At 36.7% G+C, this 20,004-nt stretch overlaps 2 protein-coding genes across 2 annotated transcripts; one reads left to right on the forward strand and one right to left on the reverse strand.

Annotated features, from left to right (window-relative positions):
* Positions 1 to 427: 427 nt before the first annotated feature.
* Positions 428 to 11,448, reverse strand: ccdc126 (coiled-coil domain containing 126). Its single transcript, XM_015374113.1, has 3 exons — positions 11,066 to 11,448; positions 5,855 to 6,434; positions 428 to 2,346 (listed from the first exon to the last, which is right to left on the reverse strand). Exons 2-3 carry the CDS (start codon positions 6,093 to 6,095, stop codon positions 2,114 to 2,116), a joined length of 474 nt encoding a protein of 157 aa, XP_015229599.1. The 5' UTR covers positions 6,096 to 6,434; positions 11,066 to 11,448; the 3' UTR covers positions 428 to 2,113.
* Positions 11,449 to 12,372: 924 nt separating this feature from the next.
* fam221a (family with sequence similarity 221 member A) lies at positions 12,373 to 15,180 on the forward strand. Its single transcript, XM_015374165.1, has 6 exons — positions 12,373 to 12,498; positions 12,704 to 12,877; positions 12,968 to 13,158; positions 13,243 to 13,316; positions 13,419 to 13,551; positions 15,035 to 15,180. Exons 1-6 carry the CDS (start codon positions 12,434 to 12,436, stop codon positions 15,145 to 15,147), a joined length of 750 nt encoding a protein of 249 aa, XP_015229651.1. The 5' UTR covers positions 12,373 to 12,433; the 3' UTR covers positions 15,148 to 15,180.
* Positions 15,181 to 20,004: the final 4,824 nt, after the last annotated feature.

A 20,004-nucleotide genomic window follows, 5' to 3' on the forward strand; every position in this document is an offset into this window, starting at 1 on the left:
TTTTTAACTTGGGTCCAGCTAAATACAAGTCGATTAGAGCTGCATAATAAAATATAACGTATTATTTTTGTTAAATATAAGCTACAGAAAAAGTGTTGTTTTCAAGAACCAACATTTTATTTATATTTTAGGTTTCAGAATAAAGAAAAATACTAAAATTTTGTATAAAGATTTAACATGGATTGTGTGTGGAAAATAAAAAACTCAAACCCTTTATTGTCCCATATTGAGGAAACTCACTCTCTGCATTTAACCCATCCCCTTGGGGACCAGCGGGCTGCCATTTTTACATGTTAGCGGTTCTTTTTAATATCTGTTATAAAAGTTAAATCCAACTATACTTTTAAAAATTCTACTGAATTCTAAACCTGCCATGTTATTATACTGCATTCAGAAATATTATTTGGGTCTTTTGTCATTTTTTGCCACGATAAGGAGCCACTGTAGAACCAATAAGGGCCATAGGCTTTTGTGGTCAGATTAGTAGTTTTATTTCCAATCTAAATGCTACGCTTTATTGGGAAAAATAACTCCAGATCGCTTCAACACACCGTCCCCATGGTAAAACACGGAGATGCGGGATTATACTGTGGAGATCCAGACGTGGAAGAGGATCAGATGAAGATGGATAGAGCACTTACAAGCAGCACAGCAGTCTTATAAAGAGAATGAAAAGGATCAAGAAATATTCATGTGCTAAAATGATTCATGAAGCTACTTTGACTGTAAATGTAGTAAAATGTGATTTAATCAATTATGGACTCGGGGGAAGTGAATGCAAAAGCAGGTCATTTCAGGTTTCTTTAATATTTTGAAAACAAGATATACATGTTCCTCCTGTTTTACAGTCTTGTGCCGCTCTGTGCTGTTCAGCTCATAAATAATCCACTCAAATTATTAGAAGTTTGCAAACAGATGATCAAGGAAGATGTGTTTGTGCTCTATCAAATAAGTTAATAACCTGCAAGTATTTTTATTGTGGACGATTTCAAAAACAGATTCATAAGAGAAAAGGTTGATTTCTACTTAAAATTGAGCAAAAATAAAAAGCCTGTGGCTTTTACAGCATCACTCTCAACACACCACTGAATAAAACCTTCTTCAGATCAAGGTGACTAAATTTGAAGCAACAAAATAAAGTGAAGAATTCTTTGATTACAATTTTCACCCACACTGACTTTTTAATCACACGAAACTCCCAAATGATGTCAGTTTGAGAAACCCTCACCTCTATCAAAACGGTGAATGAGCCAACTGGTATTCCACCAGTTTATCAGCATTACACAGAGCAATCGGAGGAACATTCCAACACATTCCACTCCCCTTTAAACATTCCTGAAGCTAAAGTTAAGATAAGCTCGGTATATTAAAGAAGTCTCTGTAGTCACAGTGCGATATGAACCCTGAACGAATCAGATCCACAGACAGCGCGGTACATTCAATGTTCTTCATGATCCGTATTGAAACAGCTCTACGGCACATTAGATTTGAACAGATATGGCAAGCCCACACACTCAGACAGATGTTTACAGTTGCAAGACATTTCATTCTACACATACTTCAACAAAACATGTACATTTATATTGCCTTGAATGAAGCGCTAAAAATCTATTCTTTGGGTTATTCTTAAGAGCAAACTTTATTAATGCGTAATGATCACAAGCTAAAATAGTCATCTTTCTTAACCGTGCCTTCTGAACCACTAAAGCACAGCTGTTCTTCATGTTCTTGAGTGTATGGTTGAGCTCAGTGTTTGCTGATGCTGTACTGGAAACCTATTTATAATGCAAGTGTGAGATATTTTAGGCAAATTTCTCACCACCTTTTTCAGCTTTTTTTTTTTTGGTTTCCTTTGAAATTTGCATTTATTTTAACAGTCAAATTTGCAAGGATAAGGAAAAAAAAACAGAAATAAATTCTGCAATGCAAATATAAAACATAAACACGAAAATCTGAATGTAGAACGACAAGTTGGGAAACAAAGAAGCGCTTCATGTCCTTCTCCGACCGCACTGAATATATATATATATGTTTATATTGCTACTTGATCACTTGATGCCGATACACCAGTGAGCAGTGATGTATAGGTGCTTCAGGAGAAAAGAGCTCCGTTTTAGTGCGGTCGAGGTCTTCTAGGGAGGTGTGGATAAAGACGTGGCATCCCGGGATGGCTCCCTGCTGACTCCTGCTTTGAAGCTTTCCGCAGGCCAGCAGGGACACCCGCTGCTGCCGAGTGGGATGTGTTTGTTGAGGAGGAATTTGCCACCAGTTCGATTTTCCCCTCCAGTTTAACCAGCCGTGTCAGAATGTCATCCAGCAAAACAGCTATGGTCCTCTTCAGGTCAGCTGGAAGGCAAAGATTTCAATTAGAAAAAGTGCACACAATAATGACAAAAGTCATATTTTTTATGCTTACTTTGCCTCTGAACATTTTGTCATGTTTCAACAATTTTTCTGAAGTACTGATTAGTATGTTTGTGATAGACCACAGGTTTCCTGAAACTTTTACATGTTTTTTCGCACTAGAACGGTATGCTAATATCAATAACAGGAATGGGAAACGTGACTGCATGCTTAGAAGCCATTGTATGAGGTACATATCTAAGTTGGTAAACTGGCCCTGAAGGTCTGCAGTCTGACACCTATCTAGACCAAAGCAATGTAGTAGATAATTAATATTAGGCGTTGAGAATCAATAATCGATCGGAACCGCCTCTAACCTTTCATTTTTCCTGGCATTGTTCAAATTTCTTATTTTTGATTCCTAGTTTTGATGCCCAGTTTGCTGACTGGAAATAGAAACTACCTAATATCAGCGAAGAAGAATCTGCAGCCGTGTGTGCACAGGCAACTGTTTGAACTAGTGTTCAAAAGTGTAACTTAAAGACACTGTTGGGATTATATTATATGCACAGGAAGGAACATGGCTGACATGACTAAACAGCGCTGGAGTCAGGCCTCATCTTTGACCCAATGCACCGGTGCTAATTCATTCCTTGTCTAAATTAGGAGAGCTTCTGCAGGGAGAATGAAACCTTTTTTTTAATCCTTTATTTCTCTAATTTTACATTTTAAAAGATACCAGTCTCATTTTCTACACATTCTGGACATTGATGTAGATCTAAAAAATGTATGAATAACTTAGCATAACTTCCATCTTTTATTTTCAGTGCCTTGCAAAAGTATTCGGTATTCTTGAACTTTTTGACCTTTTGCCACATTTTAGGCTTCAAAAAATATATAAAATTCAATTTTTTTGTGAAAAATCACCACGTGGTAGTAGGGGTGTAAAAAAGAATCGCTTTGTATCGATGCATCGATCCAACAGCTGACGATCCGATGGATCGACACGTCTGTAATGATTCATGTTTTTTTTTCCCTCCGGTCTATTTTTTTCCCATTTGCTCCTGGAAGTAATTCTGACTCCCGCGCTGCGGTGGCGCTAAACCTATTTTGCCCTCCTACCTCGCTTCCTTTAGAACCTACCCTCTTTCCGCTTGCACACACACACACTCACGTAAACACAGAGGCATTATTTTTCAGTGAATGAGGTTTTCATATAGCCTCGTGAGACCATCCTGATCTCGCGAGCTTTCAAGGTTTCACTCGCAGATCAGACTGGAGACTCTCAGTTAAAGAAAATTTGGAGCCGTTCACCAAACGAACGTCCAATCAGCGTTGGCTTTGAGGCGGGTTGAGGTGTGACGCAATGAGAAGCGCGACAGTTCAGTTTAAAGAACATGGCGGCTTCAGACGATGAAACTAATGTTAGCGTGGCTATCGAGCAAGTTTTATCGGAATTACAGAGTATTTCTTCACTGAAAGAAGAGCAAAACACTGCTCTGGAGGCTTTTCTCAGAGGAAAAGATGTTTTTGCTCTTCTCCCGACTGGTTTCGGCAAGAGTAGCCTGGCTTGTGGTTGTGATTTCGTCGGCGCTCTGTTAGTACGTCATATGCTTCGTTGATCTGATTGGTTTATTTGGCCCGTCTATCACCAACATAGGCCAATCAGCTAACCAGTATTTTCGCCCCTTCCCAAAATTACTTCAACCGAAGGTTTCCAGATGGATATGCGGAGTAAATCCATCTGGCGGAGTCAGGTTAGTTTTCAAGTTTTCATAGGCCTAGGTCGAATAATACCTTGCTACTTCTGTTATTTGCTGTTGTTTCTCAAATAAAATGCATAACGATATTGCAGCTTTCATTGATTTATTCTAAATTTGAGACATTGTCTACCCTGTAAGTAAAAAAAAAAATAAAAAATTTAAATTAACCAATTAATCGAATCATATCGTGGTTTATTCTTGAGTATAGAAAATAATCTAATCGTTGGGTCATGAAATCGATACTGAATCGAATCGCCATGATGGGTGTGATTTACATCCCTGAGTGGTAGACAATCATGAAGTGGAACATAATATATTGAATATTTGAAACTTTAACAAATAACCTGAAATATGTATTGTATAAAATGATTCAGCCCCTATGAGTTAATACTTTGTAGCAATTACAGCTGCAGGTTGCTTGGGGTTTGTCTCTATCAGTTCTGCACATGAAGCGACTGAAATGGTTGCCCATTCTTCCTGCAAAACAGCTGGAGCCTAGTGAGGTTTGATGGAGGGCGTTTGTGAACAGAAGTTTCTATTTCCTTCCACAGATTCTCGATTGGATTCAGGTCTGGACTTTGAGTTGGCCATTTTAACACCCATTTGTTTATTTGTGAACCATTCTATTGCTTTATGTTTTGGTTCATTGTCTTGTTGGAAGATAAATCTTTGACCCACTCAGGTCTTTGCAAACTCCAACAGTTTTTCTTCCAGAATGCTCCTGTATTTGACTCCATCCATCTTCCCATCAATTTTAACCATCTCTCCTGTACCCGCTAAAGAAAAGCAGGCCCAAACCATGATGCTTGATGCTAGGGGTGGGTATTGCCAAAGAAGTCATGATTCGATTCGAATCACGATTCACAGGCCACGATGCGATTCTATCACGATGCATCACGATACTTGAATTATTGCGATGCATTGCAATATTTTCTCCTCCATGTTTTGTTTTTGAATGACTCGGCACAGTATCCCACGGCCGGAAATGCTTGTGACACAAGGCAGTGTGCGTCAACACATTTGCAGCGACATCTACTGGACTGGAAGTTGTATTACACTTGTTTTTGGCTGATGTTCGCCAACCATTCATGCAATTTTATTTATTCATTTTTTTAAATTAATAATCGATTCTTGGCATCAAGAATCGATGCAGTAGATCACGAAAATTAGAATCACGATGCATCATCATCACGATTATTTTGCACACCCCTACTTGATGCACAGCCATGTTTAACAACCCTTCTTCCAAATGTTTGCTGTGTCTCCCAGATAGCTTTTGGCTAACTTTTAATAGGACTTTTTATGTATATCTTTAAGAAATGGCTTTCTTCCAGATATGTGCAGCATATGACTGATTGTTGTCCTATGCACAGTCTCCCACCTCAGCTGTAGATCTCTGCAGTTCATCCACAGTGATCATGGGCCTCTTGGCTGCATCTCTGGACAGTTTTCTCCTTGATTAACTGCATCACAGTCATCTACTCAACAAAAGCTTTAAAGCAAAGTTTCCTGGTCTTGTGTGTTCTTTGAACATCGTTCATCTGTTCACTAAAGTTCTCCTTTAAAGCTTCACAGAGCAGCTGCTGTTTATTCTAAGATATTTTTTTGCACTTTACAGCTATTCACTGTTTTTTTGTTAATATATCACTTACAATCCTAATAAGATAAAAATATATTCTCTACTATATTGTTGAGGGTATAATTGTGCAATACTATAGTATTTTCAAACTGTGCCTGTAGAAGCCTACCGTATCCTGCCATGGACGTTCCCTGTGGCCCTCCTGGCGCATTCTGGTTCTCCTCCGTCAGGACCTTCACATATCGCCTACTGAGCTCCAGAATCTGTTCGCGTAGCTCGGCGCTGCTTTGATGGCGAGGCTGCTGCACGGTGTAGCGCAGCAGCATCAATCCCCATGCCAACCCAAATACCAGCAGCAGCACACTCAGCTTCTGGGACATGTTCCTCCGCAGCAAGAGTGCACCCAGCATGGTACAGGGCAGGGGGATAAGGGTGAGGTAGAGGTGCCCTTTTCAAGGCCAAGTATCTTGTCTTGGTGTGACAACTCAGTTCACTGGTGAAAAGTCTCGTGATGCCCTTTTTTTCAGTAAGGTCAGAGTTCTGCAAAAGCTACAAACATCCTGCCTTTAAGGAGGGGATGAGGAAATGCTGAGCAAAAGCAGAAGCCAGGAAGTGTAACCAGAAGTAGGTAAACACCCTTAAAACCAACAATCAGGAACCTTCGGTGGAGTCCTTTGCTTGCAAGATCTTGAACACCAAATCATCTATGCAGTCATGGCATTCAGGCTCCACCAGCATAGTTACCTTTGCTAAAGAAGCACACACACACAAAAAACAAAACAAAAACAAAGTTAATACAATGCATTATTTGACATAAATCTAGAATAAGAGTTCATGATTTGGAAAATAAAGGTGACATTTTTTTAGATTCTTATTAAAAGGGAGCTGGCAGCAGCATTAACAGTTACTATTTAAGCTCCTTTTCATTTTTTAAAGAGATTTCTACACTGCTTTGGATCTGGGTGTGCTATAGTCTACTCAGACAAATCTCTTTAGCCCAGAAACCCAATTACAAGTTTAGATTTCACAAAGATCTATTTCACAGCTCCCGAGAGTAGACCAAGCAACTGACAAGAGTCGTTCAGGACATTATTTTCTCAATCGCACTATACAATAGCTATTGAAACCAATCTGCGCATACAGAAGAAAAGATTAGGTGATCATTTCTCAGTTTTCACAACTTAGTTGACAAAATTCATTCTCAGGAGGCTTATGCGAGGTGTCACTTTCAGTTCAGGGTCAGACGGGGGACAGCGGCTGAATATATAAATTATGAAAAGACGAGGTAACACAACCTGAATCTGTGCTGAAGCTTAATAGATACACAAATTCTTCTCCAAGTTGTATGGAGACTGGAATTTGGCTGCTTAAAACAGACACTCAAAAACAAAACAAAAGGCCTTTGAGGAAACCGATAACATGACACGGCGATTTTAGTGATGGGTGGATTTAACATAAAAGCATATCTTTCAGGTTGCATTGCTTTCCGAGCTGCAGTGCTACTGTCATCATAGAGTTACATTCATTTTGGGCAAAAAAGGTATCAGAATTAGCCTTCAGCACAAAATACATATATAAAACCAATAAATATAGCCATTAAAAAGGATCTACAAGGTCACAATAAAAGAATTGACTTTGCAGCAAACTCCACTGTTTTGATTAGGATTCTGGATGTGGCTAATCTAGAAGCTATTATCTTCCTTTGACTATTTTAGAACAGTTCACAGGTTTGTTTGAGTTCTCATCAATACTCAGTTCCATTGGATGATAGAAGGATCTGTAGCATAACTCTACAACCACCATGCCTGACAGTTGGTTCAGTTTGTAGGTCTGAAGCTCATATCATCACAGAAGACGACTTTTTGTCAGTCATCATAAACTTCAACCTTATGTGACCATGAAACATTTCTCTCTATAAGAAGTTTGAACTTTTAGAGGAGCTTGAAGTTTTCCAACTTTTTTTCTTCTTCTATTCAGTTCATCCCTTACTGTGTTTCCAGGTTTATTTTTTTATTTTTTACCATATTGACCAATTTTCTTTAATCTGAAAGTGACACTTGGGATGAAGGTGGTTAATAATTGGGCACAACCAGGTGCTTCAGCAGGAAAGCCATCCACGTCACATCAAAGCTGCTTTTGAGATGAAGGCAGCCAAACATCACACATCATTTTATTATTTTTAAATAAAAAAATAATGCTGAATTCCCCAAATTACTCCTACATTGATAGCTACTGTGAAACTTTCCATTGGGTATTATTTGTGTGTTAATATGCTCTACAAATCATTTTCATCCCAGCAGATTAGTTACAATACATAATTAAATTCAAACTTGCAAACTGTGCAGAATATAATCCAATTTTTTTAATTCATAAAGCTACATTACTATTATAAGCAGATTAATTAGAAGAGCTTTCTGCTCCTTAACAGAAATGCTGCTTATAGGTTGCAGCCACCCCTTCCCCACTCGCTGCTGTGCACTGCTGGTCAGTTGCTCTTTATGGCTGGGGTGACTGTGACACCTTTTTCCAACTTCTTATTAAAACAACTTCAATTTGAAGGGATTTTGAACTTAAAACCTCACAACAACTTGATTCTAAGAACTGGTTCTTGCATGTTTGGAAATCATAATTGCGATCGAGTGTCAATATACAGTCATATTAAAAGTTTGGGCACCCCTATTAATCATAATTATTTTGATTTCTAAATATTTGGGTGTTTGCAACAGCTATTTCAGTTTGATATATCTAATAACTGATGGACACAGTAATATTTCAGTATTGAATTGAGGTTTATTGGACTAACAGAAAATATGCAATATGCATTAAAACAAAACTTGACAGGTGCTAATCATTTTATTGATTTGAATACCCTTAACTTTTCACTCATTTACTGAAACACAAAATTGGTTTGGTAACTTCATTAAGATATGAACTTCATAGCCAGGTCTATCCAATCATGGGAAAATGTATTTAAGGTTGCCAATTGCAAGTTGTTCTCCTGTTTGAATCTCCTCTGAAGATTCATCATGGGGACCTCGAAACAACTCTCAAATTATCTGAAAACAAAGATTGTTTAACATAGTCGTTCAGGGGAAGGATACAAAAAGTTTTCTCAGAACTCAGAATTTAAACTGTAGGTTTCCACTGTGAGGAACATAGTAAGTGTATGGAAGACCACAGGGACGGTTCTTGTTATGCCAAGAAAAATATCAGAGAGGTAGAGAAGAAGAATGGTAAGAATGGTGAAGGACAACCCACAAACCACCTCCAAAGACCTGCAGCATCATCTTGCAGCAGACGTTGTCACTGTGCATCGTTTAACAATTCAGTGCACTTTGCACCAGGAGAAGCTGTATGAGAGAGTGATGCGACAGAAGCCTTTTCTGCAAGCACGCCACAAACAAAATCACTTGAGGTATGCAATAGCACATTTGGACAAGCCAGCTTCATTTTTGAATAAGGTCCTGTGCATTGATGAAACAAAGATTGAGTTGTTTGGTCATAAAAAAGGCGTTATGCATGGCAGCATAAAAAAAAAACAAAAACACAGCGTTCCAAGAAAAGCACTTGCTATCCACTGTGAAATTTAGAGGAGGTTCCATCATGCTTTGGGGCTGTGTTGCCAATGCTGGCACTGGGAATCTTGTTAAAGTTGAGGGTCGCATGGACTTCACTAAATATCAGCAGATTCTTGAGAATAATGTTCAAGAATCAGTTACGAAGTGGATGTTACGCCAGGGATGGACAATTCCAATGTTCTGGAATGGCCATCCCAATCCCCAGACCTGAATATCATTGAACATCTGTGGGATGATTTAAAGCAGGCTGTCCATGCTAGGCGACCATCAAACTGAACTGGAATTTGTTTTGCAAAGAAGAATGGTCAAAAATCCCTTCATCCAGAATGCAGGAACTCAATAAAAGCTACTGCAAGCGACTAGAGGCTGCCGTTTTTACAAAAGGAGGATCTACTAAATATTAACATCTCTTCTTTGCTGAGGTGCCCATATTATTGCACCTGTCAAATTTTGTTTTAATGCATATTCAATATTTTCTGTTAGTCCCATAAACCTAGATTCAATACTGAAATATATGCAGTATTAGACATATCATACTGAAATAGCTCTTGCAAAAACCCAAAAGTTAAGAAATGAAAATAATTAAGATTAATAGGGGTGCCCAAACTTTTCCATATGACCGTATATGTTAACATCTGCAGGTGTGCAGCTACTGTTTGGGCTTCAACAGCTTAATTGTTGATGAGAACTGCAAACAATAATCTAGGTTACCAAGCTTCCATTTCTTTTTAGATATTTTTTAGAACAAAATGTGTTGGGATTTTTTGTCGAGTGACAAACAAATGATTAATTTTCGACAGATCTGTTCATGACTGTTAAACCAGCCGAATGTTTGGTTAGTAAACATACAAAAATATTAGTAAGTATAGTGAAAATATTATACAAAACTCATTTAATGTTTAAGCTGATGCACACCACAGATTTAGTCATAGTTTATACTTATCTAAAGTATTTATCCTAGACATATTTTAAGAAAGAAGTGTCATTTGTGAAAATGTTTACTACAATTTGACTTCCAAGGTGAATACAATGTTTAAAAAAATATATAAACGAGGCAAAAACATCCTTAACTGTCTTACTTCTTAAGATAAATTGATTAAAAACAAAGTAAAGGATTTTTATTTTTAATTTCAGTAAAATCTTTGCACAGTTCTAATTAATTCACTTTAAAAACATTTTTAAATCAGTGCAGCTGTAAACCTAAAACAATATATTTCTCTTTTGGAAGAAATTATTTTAAAAATGTAAAACTTAAGAGTCATTCTATGTCTATTTTTATTTGATCCAACCACACCTCTATGTATATACATTCAATAAATAGCAAAAGCAGGGCGTATAAATATAGTGCTCTTCTATAAAGAGTGATAAACCTCTTCATACATGTCTGAATGGCTCATCTACAAGTGAAATATTAACTATAATATTTGTCAGACAGCTGACAGGATCACAAACTGACTTAATTGGCCAAATTGTGGAATATAAACACAAAAGTCGGCAGCATTAGGGGGGAGAAAATATGTCAAAGCGACCCAAGGAGAAAGAAAACTTACAGCCAAGTTTCCTTTAAAACTCTCTGGCTTATTTACACAATACAGAGAACATGTAAATGACCCAACGCCACACATGTAAAGACAGGGAAAATACACAAATACACAGCCTTCAAAAACAAACTCTGTTTAATTATATTTCGGGACCTTAGTGTTTATTTTAACCCATTTCCAATCCTAGCAAAACCTTCCGTTGAGGTTAGCTTGACGTGTTAGCTCACAGGGTCCTGTAACGTTCTGTAGAGAAATACTTACCTGGAGATAAGTGTAGCCCAGTGAAATTAGTAACGTTGGTCCAGCTGCGTGTCCAGAGAGGATATCTTTGATGTGGAGGGAGGGATTCACGCTGCAGAGGTGCTGGGACTGAGGGGATATTCAGCGGGCATGGAGGGATGATGCTTGCTCTTCGCCACCCCGCGGCCGTTTCCGCTACCGCTGGATAAACATCTTTGGAGCGCACCCATTTTCATTATTTTAACACAAAAATGTAGAAAAAAATATTAGAAGCGAAGCACCATGTCTTTACGTGTCTTTCTTGTTGCTGCTTATTTCGGTTGGCTAGTTAACAGCTTAGTTTAAACACAGCTACTCTAAATCGTCAGCTGCTGTACTTCTAGGCATGCGACTTTAATGACTGTCATGGATCCCCAGATACGTCTTCGGCTGCGTCAGGTGTGTTGCATCCTGGGAAATGTATTCTTATTGTGACGTTGAAGCGAGTCTTCGCTCGCTGCTTGTCACATAATAAACTACAAATAACTAAAACATGGAGCGCGATAAATAATGATTGAATGATTTTTTTTTATTATTTATGTAGGCTTATGTTGAAGAATATTGTTTGCAAATAATTAGAGTTTTAGCTAGTTACCCCACTGCTTAAAGGTCGTTTTTTGTTTGTTTTTTACTTTGACAGTAATATTTTTTTTGTTTAAATTTAACATTCAAATTTAAAATGGGACTGACCAAGAAGCCATACTTATAATAAAAAAATATAACAGATAATGAAATAAAATAGACGTCATAATAAAGAAAAACAAACTACAGAAAAAACAAAACACAAAATCACCACACATAATCCATATATTTTCAAAAAGTAATACACTTACATCCTTTACTTTTTCTCAGAACTTTTTTTACATCATTACACATCACACAACAATATGAAGGCTAGACCACATACATATTCAAAAGCTTCTCCATATAGTCATCCCACATATTAAACCAAAATCTAATCATCCAAATCTGAATATTAGTCATCAGCCATATTGGGTAATGATTTATGTGGTTCAGAAATAGGTTTTGCCTGAAATACTTTTTGAATATATTCAGAGAGGTGGTAATTCTTTAATCGATTCAACATTTCTGGCCCCTACAAACCACACATGCTCAGATTTATTCTTTCCCCTCTTACTAAGGTTTTCTTACTTTAACTTGTGTTTTCTTATGTATTTTTTACGTTTTCTTGTTTTTTATTTTATATATATTATTTTATTTTATAAATATATTTTTGCAGTTCCCTTTTGAAAGCAGTAGAGGGAGCTCTAAAACCATCTCCATAGCAACCCAATTTGTGGGCCATAAACGAACTGCATTTACACAGCAAATAATTTGGATTTTAGGGAAATGGACGCCATATATCTGGATAAATCGGCTTTGAAATCAGTAGATGACTACTGGGAGTACAGAAGGTATACGTACAAACAAATGTTTGCTTTCTAACTAGGATATAAGTAGTTTTACATGAATTTGATGCTGAATTACCATTAGACAATATGTAAGCTATAAAAAGCAGGGATTATAAGACAGGAAAAGAAACAGAGCCTTAATAGTTGTAATTGTGATGACGGTTTGCCGTATTGCTGTTGAAATTGTTGTCTTGATTTGTATTTTAAGGGTTGTTGGTGACGATGATGGTGGAAAACTTTTTACTCCAGAAGAATATGAGGAGTACAAGAAGAAGATTTTACCTCTGCGTATGAAAAACAGGTTGTATGTGAGCTATGGTGTACCAGGCGGTATTGACTGCAAGCTGATTGGCCCTGAAACACAGTGTTTTTGTGGTCATAGGTAAGATAATACATCTTTACACACAGTAGAGCATTCAAAGGATATGTATCTTTGCTGTGTATTATATGCAAGTGAATTATTTTCAACCAGATACAAGCAGCATCAAACAGACTGGGAGGTGGTTCCCTCCGAACGACCCCTTGCTCTACCATGCAAGGTCATGGGATGTCACTGTTCCACTTATACCTACACTCCTCGGGTTGGATGTAACCCAGTGCGGTGCAGGTGCAAACATTTACCCCAGGATCACAGTGAAGCCCAGGGCCACATGTGCAAGAAGTGTGAGTGAGACATCCTAGTATCATTATTATAACACAGGTGAGACTTTATAACTAACTTTCATCTCAATTAAACATATTTTTCAGGCAATTTTTGCTCTAGTTTCCACAGTCCCTTCACTTGTGGCTGTGGTCGGCCATGCTTTGAGCACCGTACTTTGGTGAGTGATTATAAACAATAATCAACAATAATAATGTTAAATTAAATAATAACAGCCCATGTAGTCAGTTTGATTTATCTCATCGTTATTACTTTATCACAGGTTGAGACAAAGCTGGAGAGGCAGGCAAGGGGTCAGCCAGTTGGCAGAGACGTCCCTTATGCAGCCATGGGGGGTCTGACAGGGTTTAGCTCTCTGATGGATGGTTACCTCAGTGTGGAAAACCCCTGCACACGTAACAATTTTTATTATATATTTTCTTTTTTTCACAAATTCTCTAATAAAACCAGACGTAGAGCTTTAAAAGTTTTTAAAATGTAGTCGTCTCTCCCTGTAAACACAAGAGGTTTCAAAGTATTTTCAGCTTCATAATTCTCTTATTCTCCGGAGTCTGGAAATTTTTGTGAAATCAGCAGACGGCAGCCGCATGGTGCAAGGGAGCTTTTCATTAGATGGGAAAAGTTCCTCTTTTAAAAGCATAAAGGGCAACAAAGAGCAGCAGAGTGTCAATGTTGAATGAAAGACATTTGAAGGAGCATAGATCTGCAAAGGTCACAAGTGTACAGTATCTTTTAACACTCTGCTTTATCCTGCTGGGAGAAAACCGAAACACACGTTTTGCTGCTTCATGCGAGAATTACCCTTTGTGTGTTTCTACAACAGCTTCAAGCATCTATAAACAAGTGTCCCTTATTTCAATCATAAAAAAAATAGATAGGATCTTATTTCTTAGGAGGGCCAAAAGCACCACAAATTAAAAGGATAGAGTTATTTAAATAAAACTAGAAGTTAAATAAAGAACAACTTACTGCTATAAATGTCATAAATTTGAATGTTGATAGTCAATGAATAAATGTGTTGTGAATTAGCCATTTATAAATAAACTGAACTTGAAATGAATTGTAATTTATATGTAACTTCAAGAGTAAATTACACTATGAAATAATTCAAGGATTCAATTATCACTTCTTGCACAGAACCCAATATTTTATTGGTTAATCTGCACAATTACTCATGGTTGTATCTATTTCCCCTCATCCTGACACATGCTCCGACTGACAAATTTAGGAACAATAATTAATTAAATTTAAAACTATTAATTGAAAAAATACCCAAATTGCACACAAAATTTGCACATATTTGTTGTTAGATTGATGATAAATTGCCTTCCAATAAATCTTTATAAAAAATGTTGGAAATAATTTCAAAATGAAGTATCTAATTTAATTGTGGATATAAAAACCAGGAACTTAATCATTTATACACATTATATATCCTTTATTCCAGGTATAAGTTAAACTATATCATTATTTTGGTTTCATGACATTACTCCTGTTACTAAAACACACATCTAATATTTTTAGTTATTTTAATTTTATTATACTGTTTGAATCATGTTATATTTGTATTTCATTTTGAATATGTTAACTTTTAACATTTTGTCTCTTTTATCCCTAAACTCCCCACCTTTTAATGGATTTTTTAAGACATTTCACTTGTTTGTTACTTATATTTGTGATTATGATAAGAAATACATTTTATCTATCATCATGTTTATATGGCAAGTTACCTTACTTAATCATTTTAACAAAATCCTTTGTTAAAACTGACTCAGCTGTATGTTTACCGTTCATCTTAAATAATGATGCATGTCTTAGAGAACCACATCATTCTCTGTCCCGTCCGTTTCTCATAATTGGTGCTGTTTTCCTTCTCAGATGAAGGCAGAAGAGACGGCAGCCTGCAGAGGAGCTCAGCAGCGAGGGAGCTCAACACCTCTGCTAAAACATCTGGTTCTGGCGTCTGCAAGAAACAGACAGACAGACACTGAAAAGCAACATTTGCAATTAATTGTTTGACTGACCTTTAGCATATCAAACACAAAACTGAATAAATTATAGCAAGCATCTTCACAAAGACAATAATTTGTTTTTTGTTTTCATTTTATTTTTAACCCCCATATAGGAGAACAGAACATCTCGCCTGTTCAGCCAGGCCAACAATTCCTCCTAACGACCCCCCTTTCAGAAGCATAGACCAGTATCAGGTATAGCAGGCCAACAAAGAATCCAAACGACTCCCCATTCCTAAGGGGCGTACTCATTTGTCTGGATAAATTTGCATGTTTTCTAAGCCAAAACAAGGCTTTGTTTTTGGTCATATCTATAAAGCCTCAAACTCAATGCTACGTCTGACATTTTTGATTGAAAAAGCTTCCTGGATGGGAAGCGAAACGTCTTCAAACTTGGAAACAAAGTCCAGTGGATTTTTTTTTTTTTTTTTTTTACTTTTTTAGAATAGAGCAAAGCTCTACAAAAATATGTACAATGACTCTATTTTTACTTTAGCTGTGTCTCAGAAATCTGTACCAATTAATTTTACAGAATTTCCGCTTATTGCAGTTTTATTTTCATTTGTCTTTTTCTGTGTGAAGAGAATAAATGACATGGTCAAATATTAACGCTCCTCAAAAATGCCCCCTGCTTCTCTGTCAGTGAAAAAAACAAAAACAAACCATCATTTTAATTTACTGCGGTTTTCTAGGCATTAGTCGTATTTTCCTGAACTGCTCGCTAATTGAGTATTTATACAATGTTTTCTTGATTGTCATATCCTTACTGTCAGATATCCACCCACTCAACTCTTCACCAAAATAACACTGGAGATCAGTGTTCAGTGATGAGCTCAGCTCTTAATTTGTGGATAGATGTTCTGTCTTCGATTGATTAATCCCATTCATCATGGTAGATCAGCGGCGATGTGAGCTGAATCATTCCATGCTGTGAATGCAGATTGAAGATCATGTTTTCTCCACAAGCGGCCCAGTTTCCAGCATCTTTAACAGAGAAGCACAATAAAAAAAAAGATTTAGGTGAGGATTTACTCCCACTCAGATGTTCCTACTCTAATGACAGTGTTAGCGTTGGTGCTAGCCACTGCTTCTTTGGTGTCAGCATTACAATACCTAGCAGAAGTATTTGCATCCCATAAACTTGCACCAATAAATCTACTCTTGAGAGAGAGTCATGAAAAGTTTCTGCTTTAAGGTTTGCAATAAGGACACAGCAAATACTTTGGACCTGAACACATCCTCTCCTTGGTGAAACACAGTGGTGTTAGCGCAAAGCTTCTTCTACACAAAAACATACAGATAGCACAAAAATGGAATTGTTCAGATCAAAATGCATTAATGCATTTTAAAGGCCAGGTCAAATTCCAGAACTATAACTAATATTAAGATTTGAGAATTTTCGATTTACATATGCTACCTATGTAAAAAATGAATGTGCCAGAGGTATTTTATAAAGAAGAATGGCAAAAATCTCCTTCCATGGATAATTCAAATCTGATAAAAAAAACAACATCTCTCAGTTGTCTATTTGTAATACAAATCCTAAAGAGCATATTGTGCTATTTAGTGGCGTATCAAATTATATCTATGCCATACATCAAAATCTGTCCATGTCTTATGGCAAAATGTGGATCAGTAGAGAGAAGAGCAGGTGTTCCTGAAGGTAAGAAGCAGGGCTTTTGCGTAAAGGATTGCACAGATGCACCTGCGTCTCCGATTCCAAGTGCTAAGAGGAACCAAGTTGGCGACTCTACATCTGGAAACCACATTTATTACTCAAAGTGTGTGTCTTGGCTCTGGGATTTTGTTGTCTAAGATATCTGCCACGTCTATCTGCTTGTTTCCTCTGCTTGCTCACAGAGGTTAACAATGGGTCAGGTGCACGGCACATGGGAAAAGATGAGGGAGAGCGAAAAACTCAATTAAATCAAGAGGTAAAGCCATAACACATTAGTCTCACACAATTACAATTTAGGGTAATTGCCTCTCCATAGCAACGCTGTGAAGGAGGCCACAGGTAATTTCTTTTGGACACTGGCTGAAGGAAATAACTTCAACATCTTTGTTTTCCCCATGGAAACCCCACCCTGCTTGATTGACAGCTTTTAGTCAATAAATCAAAATGTGAACACAGATGATTAAGTTGGTAATCAGAGCAGAGGGAAGAACTTAATTGGAAGAAATGATAAGTAAACAGTGCTGTAACTTGCGACATTGCCACGTCATTTGTTCAAAGAAATACACTCAGAAAGCAGAGTTTACTGGAAACGTATCCCCTTTTCTTAAAAAGAACTGGGTTTCAACAGCATAAGGGGATTTCAAATTTATTTTCCTAATCTACATTAGTATCCAGTTAAAGCTATTAACAAAGCAAAGAGAATTGCTGCTTTTATTTCTGCTAAATTCTGTCCCTTTTAAAATTGTAGCTGTTTTCTCTCTTGAAGAAAAAGATGGACCCATGGTTTGCAAAAAGAGTTGATAACCCTCTGGCTTTTTTATGTTTATCATATTACCGCCATGAATTTCAATAAAGAAGCAGACATTAGGTAACAAAAAATATGAAATGAAACATACTAGCATGTTATTCGTTTATTTTATGTGATTAAAAAATAAATCAAAGAACCAATCTTCTTTAATTTATGATCTAAGTGTCTGTAGCAGCTTTGCACATATTGAAACAGATTTTTTTGTTAAACTTTCTTTGTACCATCACACTGGACTGAGAGTCTGTAAACAGAGTATTGACAGACTACCCAGTCCCTGCTTAAGAAAGTCCTCCCCACAACATGATGCAGCCATCATCATGTTTCACTATTGGGACTGTCTGTGCAGGGCTAAGTGTGGTATTCATGCACATCACATTGGATGTAGACCAAAATGGTCAAATCTAGTCTAACCTGAGCAAAGCATTTTTTTCTTTTACTTTAATGACTTTCCATGGCAACAATCACTAATTTGGAGAGAGCACAACTAATAGTTGTCCTTCAACACGTTCTCTTGCCTATGCAATACCTTTCTGTAGCTCCTCTAGACACTAAAAACAAGTGGGTCAGAAATAAACCAAACTGTGTTATTTCCAGCCAAGCTGCTGGTCTATTATACCACCAATCCAGGAGCAACTCCTTACAATATATACTGCCAACATCTATAGCAATGCATGTACTTAACCAAAGTACACAGTATTGTTCTCTCTATATATTGTGTAGCACATCTAAAAGCAGAGATGAATAAAAAGAAATGCAGTCATCTTCCCAATTATAACTATAAGCACAATTGCAGACTTAAAATGCTGTGAGTGGGGAACAATCTATTTGTGAATTACTCACTTGATTACTGAATGTTTAGTAATTAGTACTGTTTTTTATTTAGTGATTCAGACTAAAGGGATCTGAAAACAAATGCTCACCACACCAGATTTTCAGTGGTTGAAAAGCCTAGAAATCATGCAACCTATTTCTTCCACCTAAAAATGAAGAGCTGCTTTCTGCTGTTTTATGACATAAAGACCATAACATAAAATAAAGGTTAAAGAAGTAATGTTGCAAAAGTAATAATTGATTTTAAAAGAATTCTGTCAGAATCCTTTAGAATCCCACTCTATGTCCATGTTGCAGTGCTATACTTATGATATATCTTCATTAGCCTAATTTTCATTGTGTTGAGTATCTTCTAAATGTAGGAAAAGTAATTTAATATTCAACACTGTAAATATTTTCTAATTAATAAAGTTAATGTTCAAATGCATTTAGTTTAAAGAAGGCATTTAAACAACCTAGCTGGCTGCTAAATAAATGTGTTGCTATGATTGAATCTAACTCTTTAAGAGTCAGTTTGTTAAAATGCTTTCTAATTTCTCCACTTCATCATTCAGAGTGCTTGTAGCGCACATTTACTCTCTATTATCAGACTTCATTTTCCTCTTGCCAGCCTGTAACATCACGAGTGATAATATATTCAACCTTAACGAGCCAGTAGTTTACAGCATATGTTAAATTGTTCGGAAAAAATGTTCTTTAGAGTGTACCAAGTTCTTATCTTGGCATTGCTTCTTTTCCATCCCCTTTTCAAATCATGTATATCTTTTCTTCCCTTGCTTATAAATGTGAATACAGACAACTTTATATGCAGGTATCAAATACATAAACATTATTTTGTGGATGTTGATTGCTTTTCATTGCATTCTTGACAGTTTCCCACTGGTATCCCCGCTAAATAGACATCAGAAATAAGACAATTCAACTGTTTGTTCTTATTTTGAATGTAAATTGTCTTGTTCCATTGGAAAAGCGTCTCACTTATCTCCTTAATTCAAGAAAAAACACACCTATTATTAGAAAAAATGGCTTATTTATAGGGCTATTCAGAGATACCATATAACCATACATATATTTTTTTGGGAGTACCAGGAGAGAACCCACTCAGGCATCGGGAGAACATGCAGAACTCTATTAAAAAAGAACCTAGGCCAGGCAATCAAACCCAGTGCCTTTTTTCCTGTGAATCTAGAAACTGTCCCACACTGCAGCCCAGATGAAAAACATTGAAGAAAAATGCATTCCTTTCTATCTTTACTGGTTTCCCATTTAAAAAAAATATATACCTCTGTGACACTTTAGTGTACATAAAACAGAAAAAATCACAGTAAAAAAACCTATAAAATTCAAAGGAGTATGTCAGCAGTTAAAAAGCTGATTGCTGAGAAATCAAGAAGGAAAAAAGTTAAGAAATTCTGGAGTAGCAATATGTAGTAAAACATAATAAAAAAAAATCTTATTATATTGCAGAATATATAGAACAAAACTGTAATGTAGCCAGCATATAATTATTCTAAAATGA

The sequence above is a fragment of the Cyprinodon variegatus genome, unplaced genomic scaffold (genome assembly GCF_000732505.1).
Source record: "Cyprinodon variegatus isolate N-32 unplaced genomic scaffold, C_variegatus-1.0 Scaffold98, whole genome shotgun sequence".
NCBI classification, from domain to species: Eukaryota; Metazoa; Chordata; class Actinopteri; order Cyprinodontiformes; family Cyprinodontidae; genus Cyprinodon; species Cyprinodon variegatus.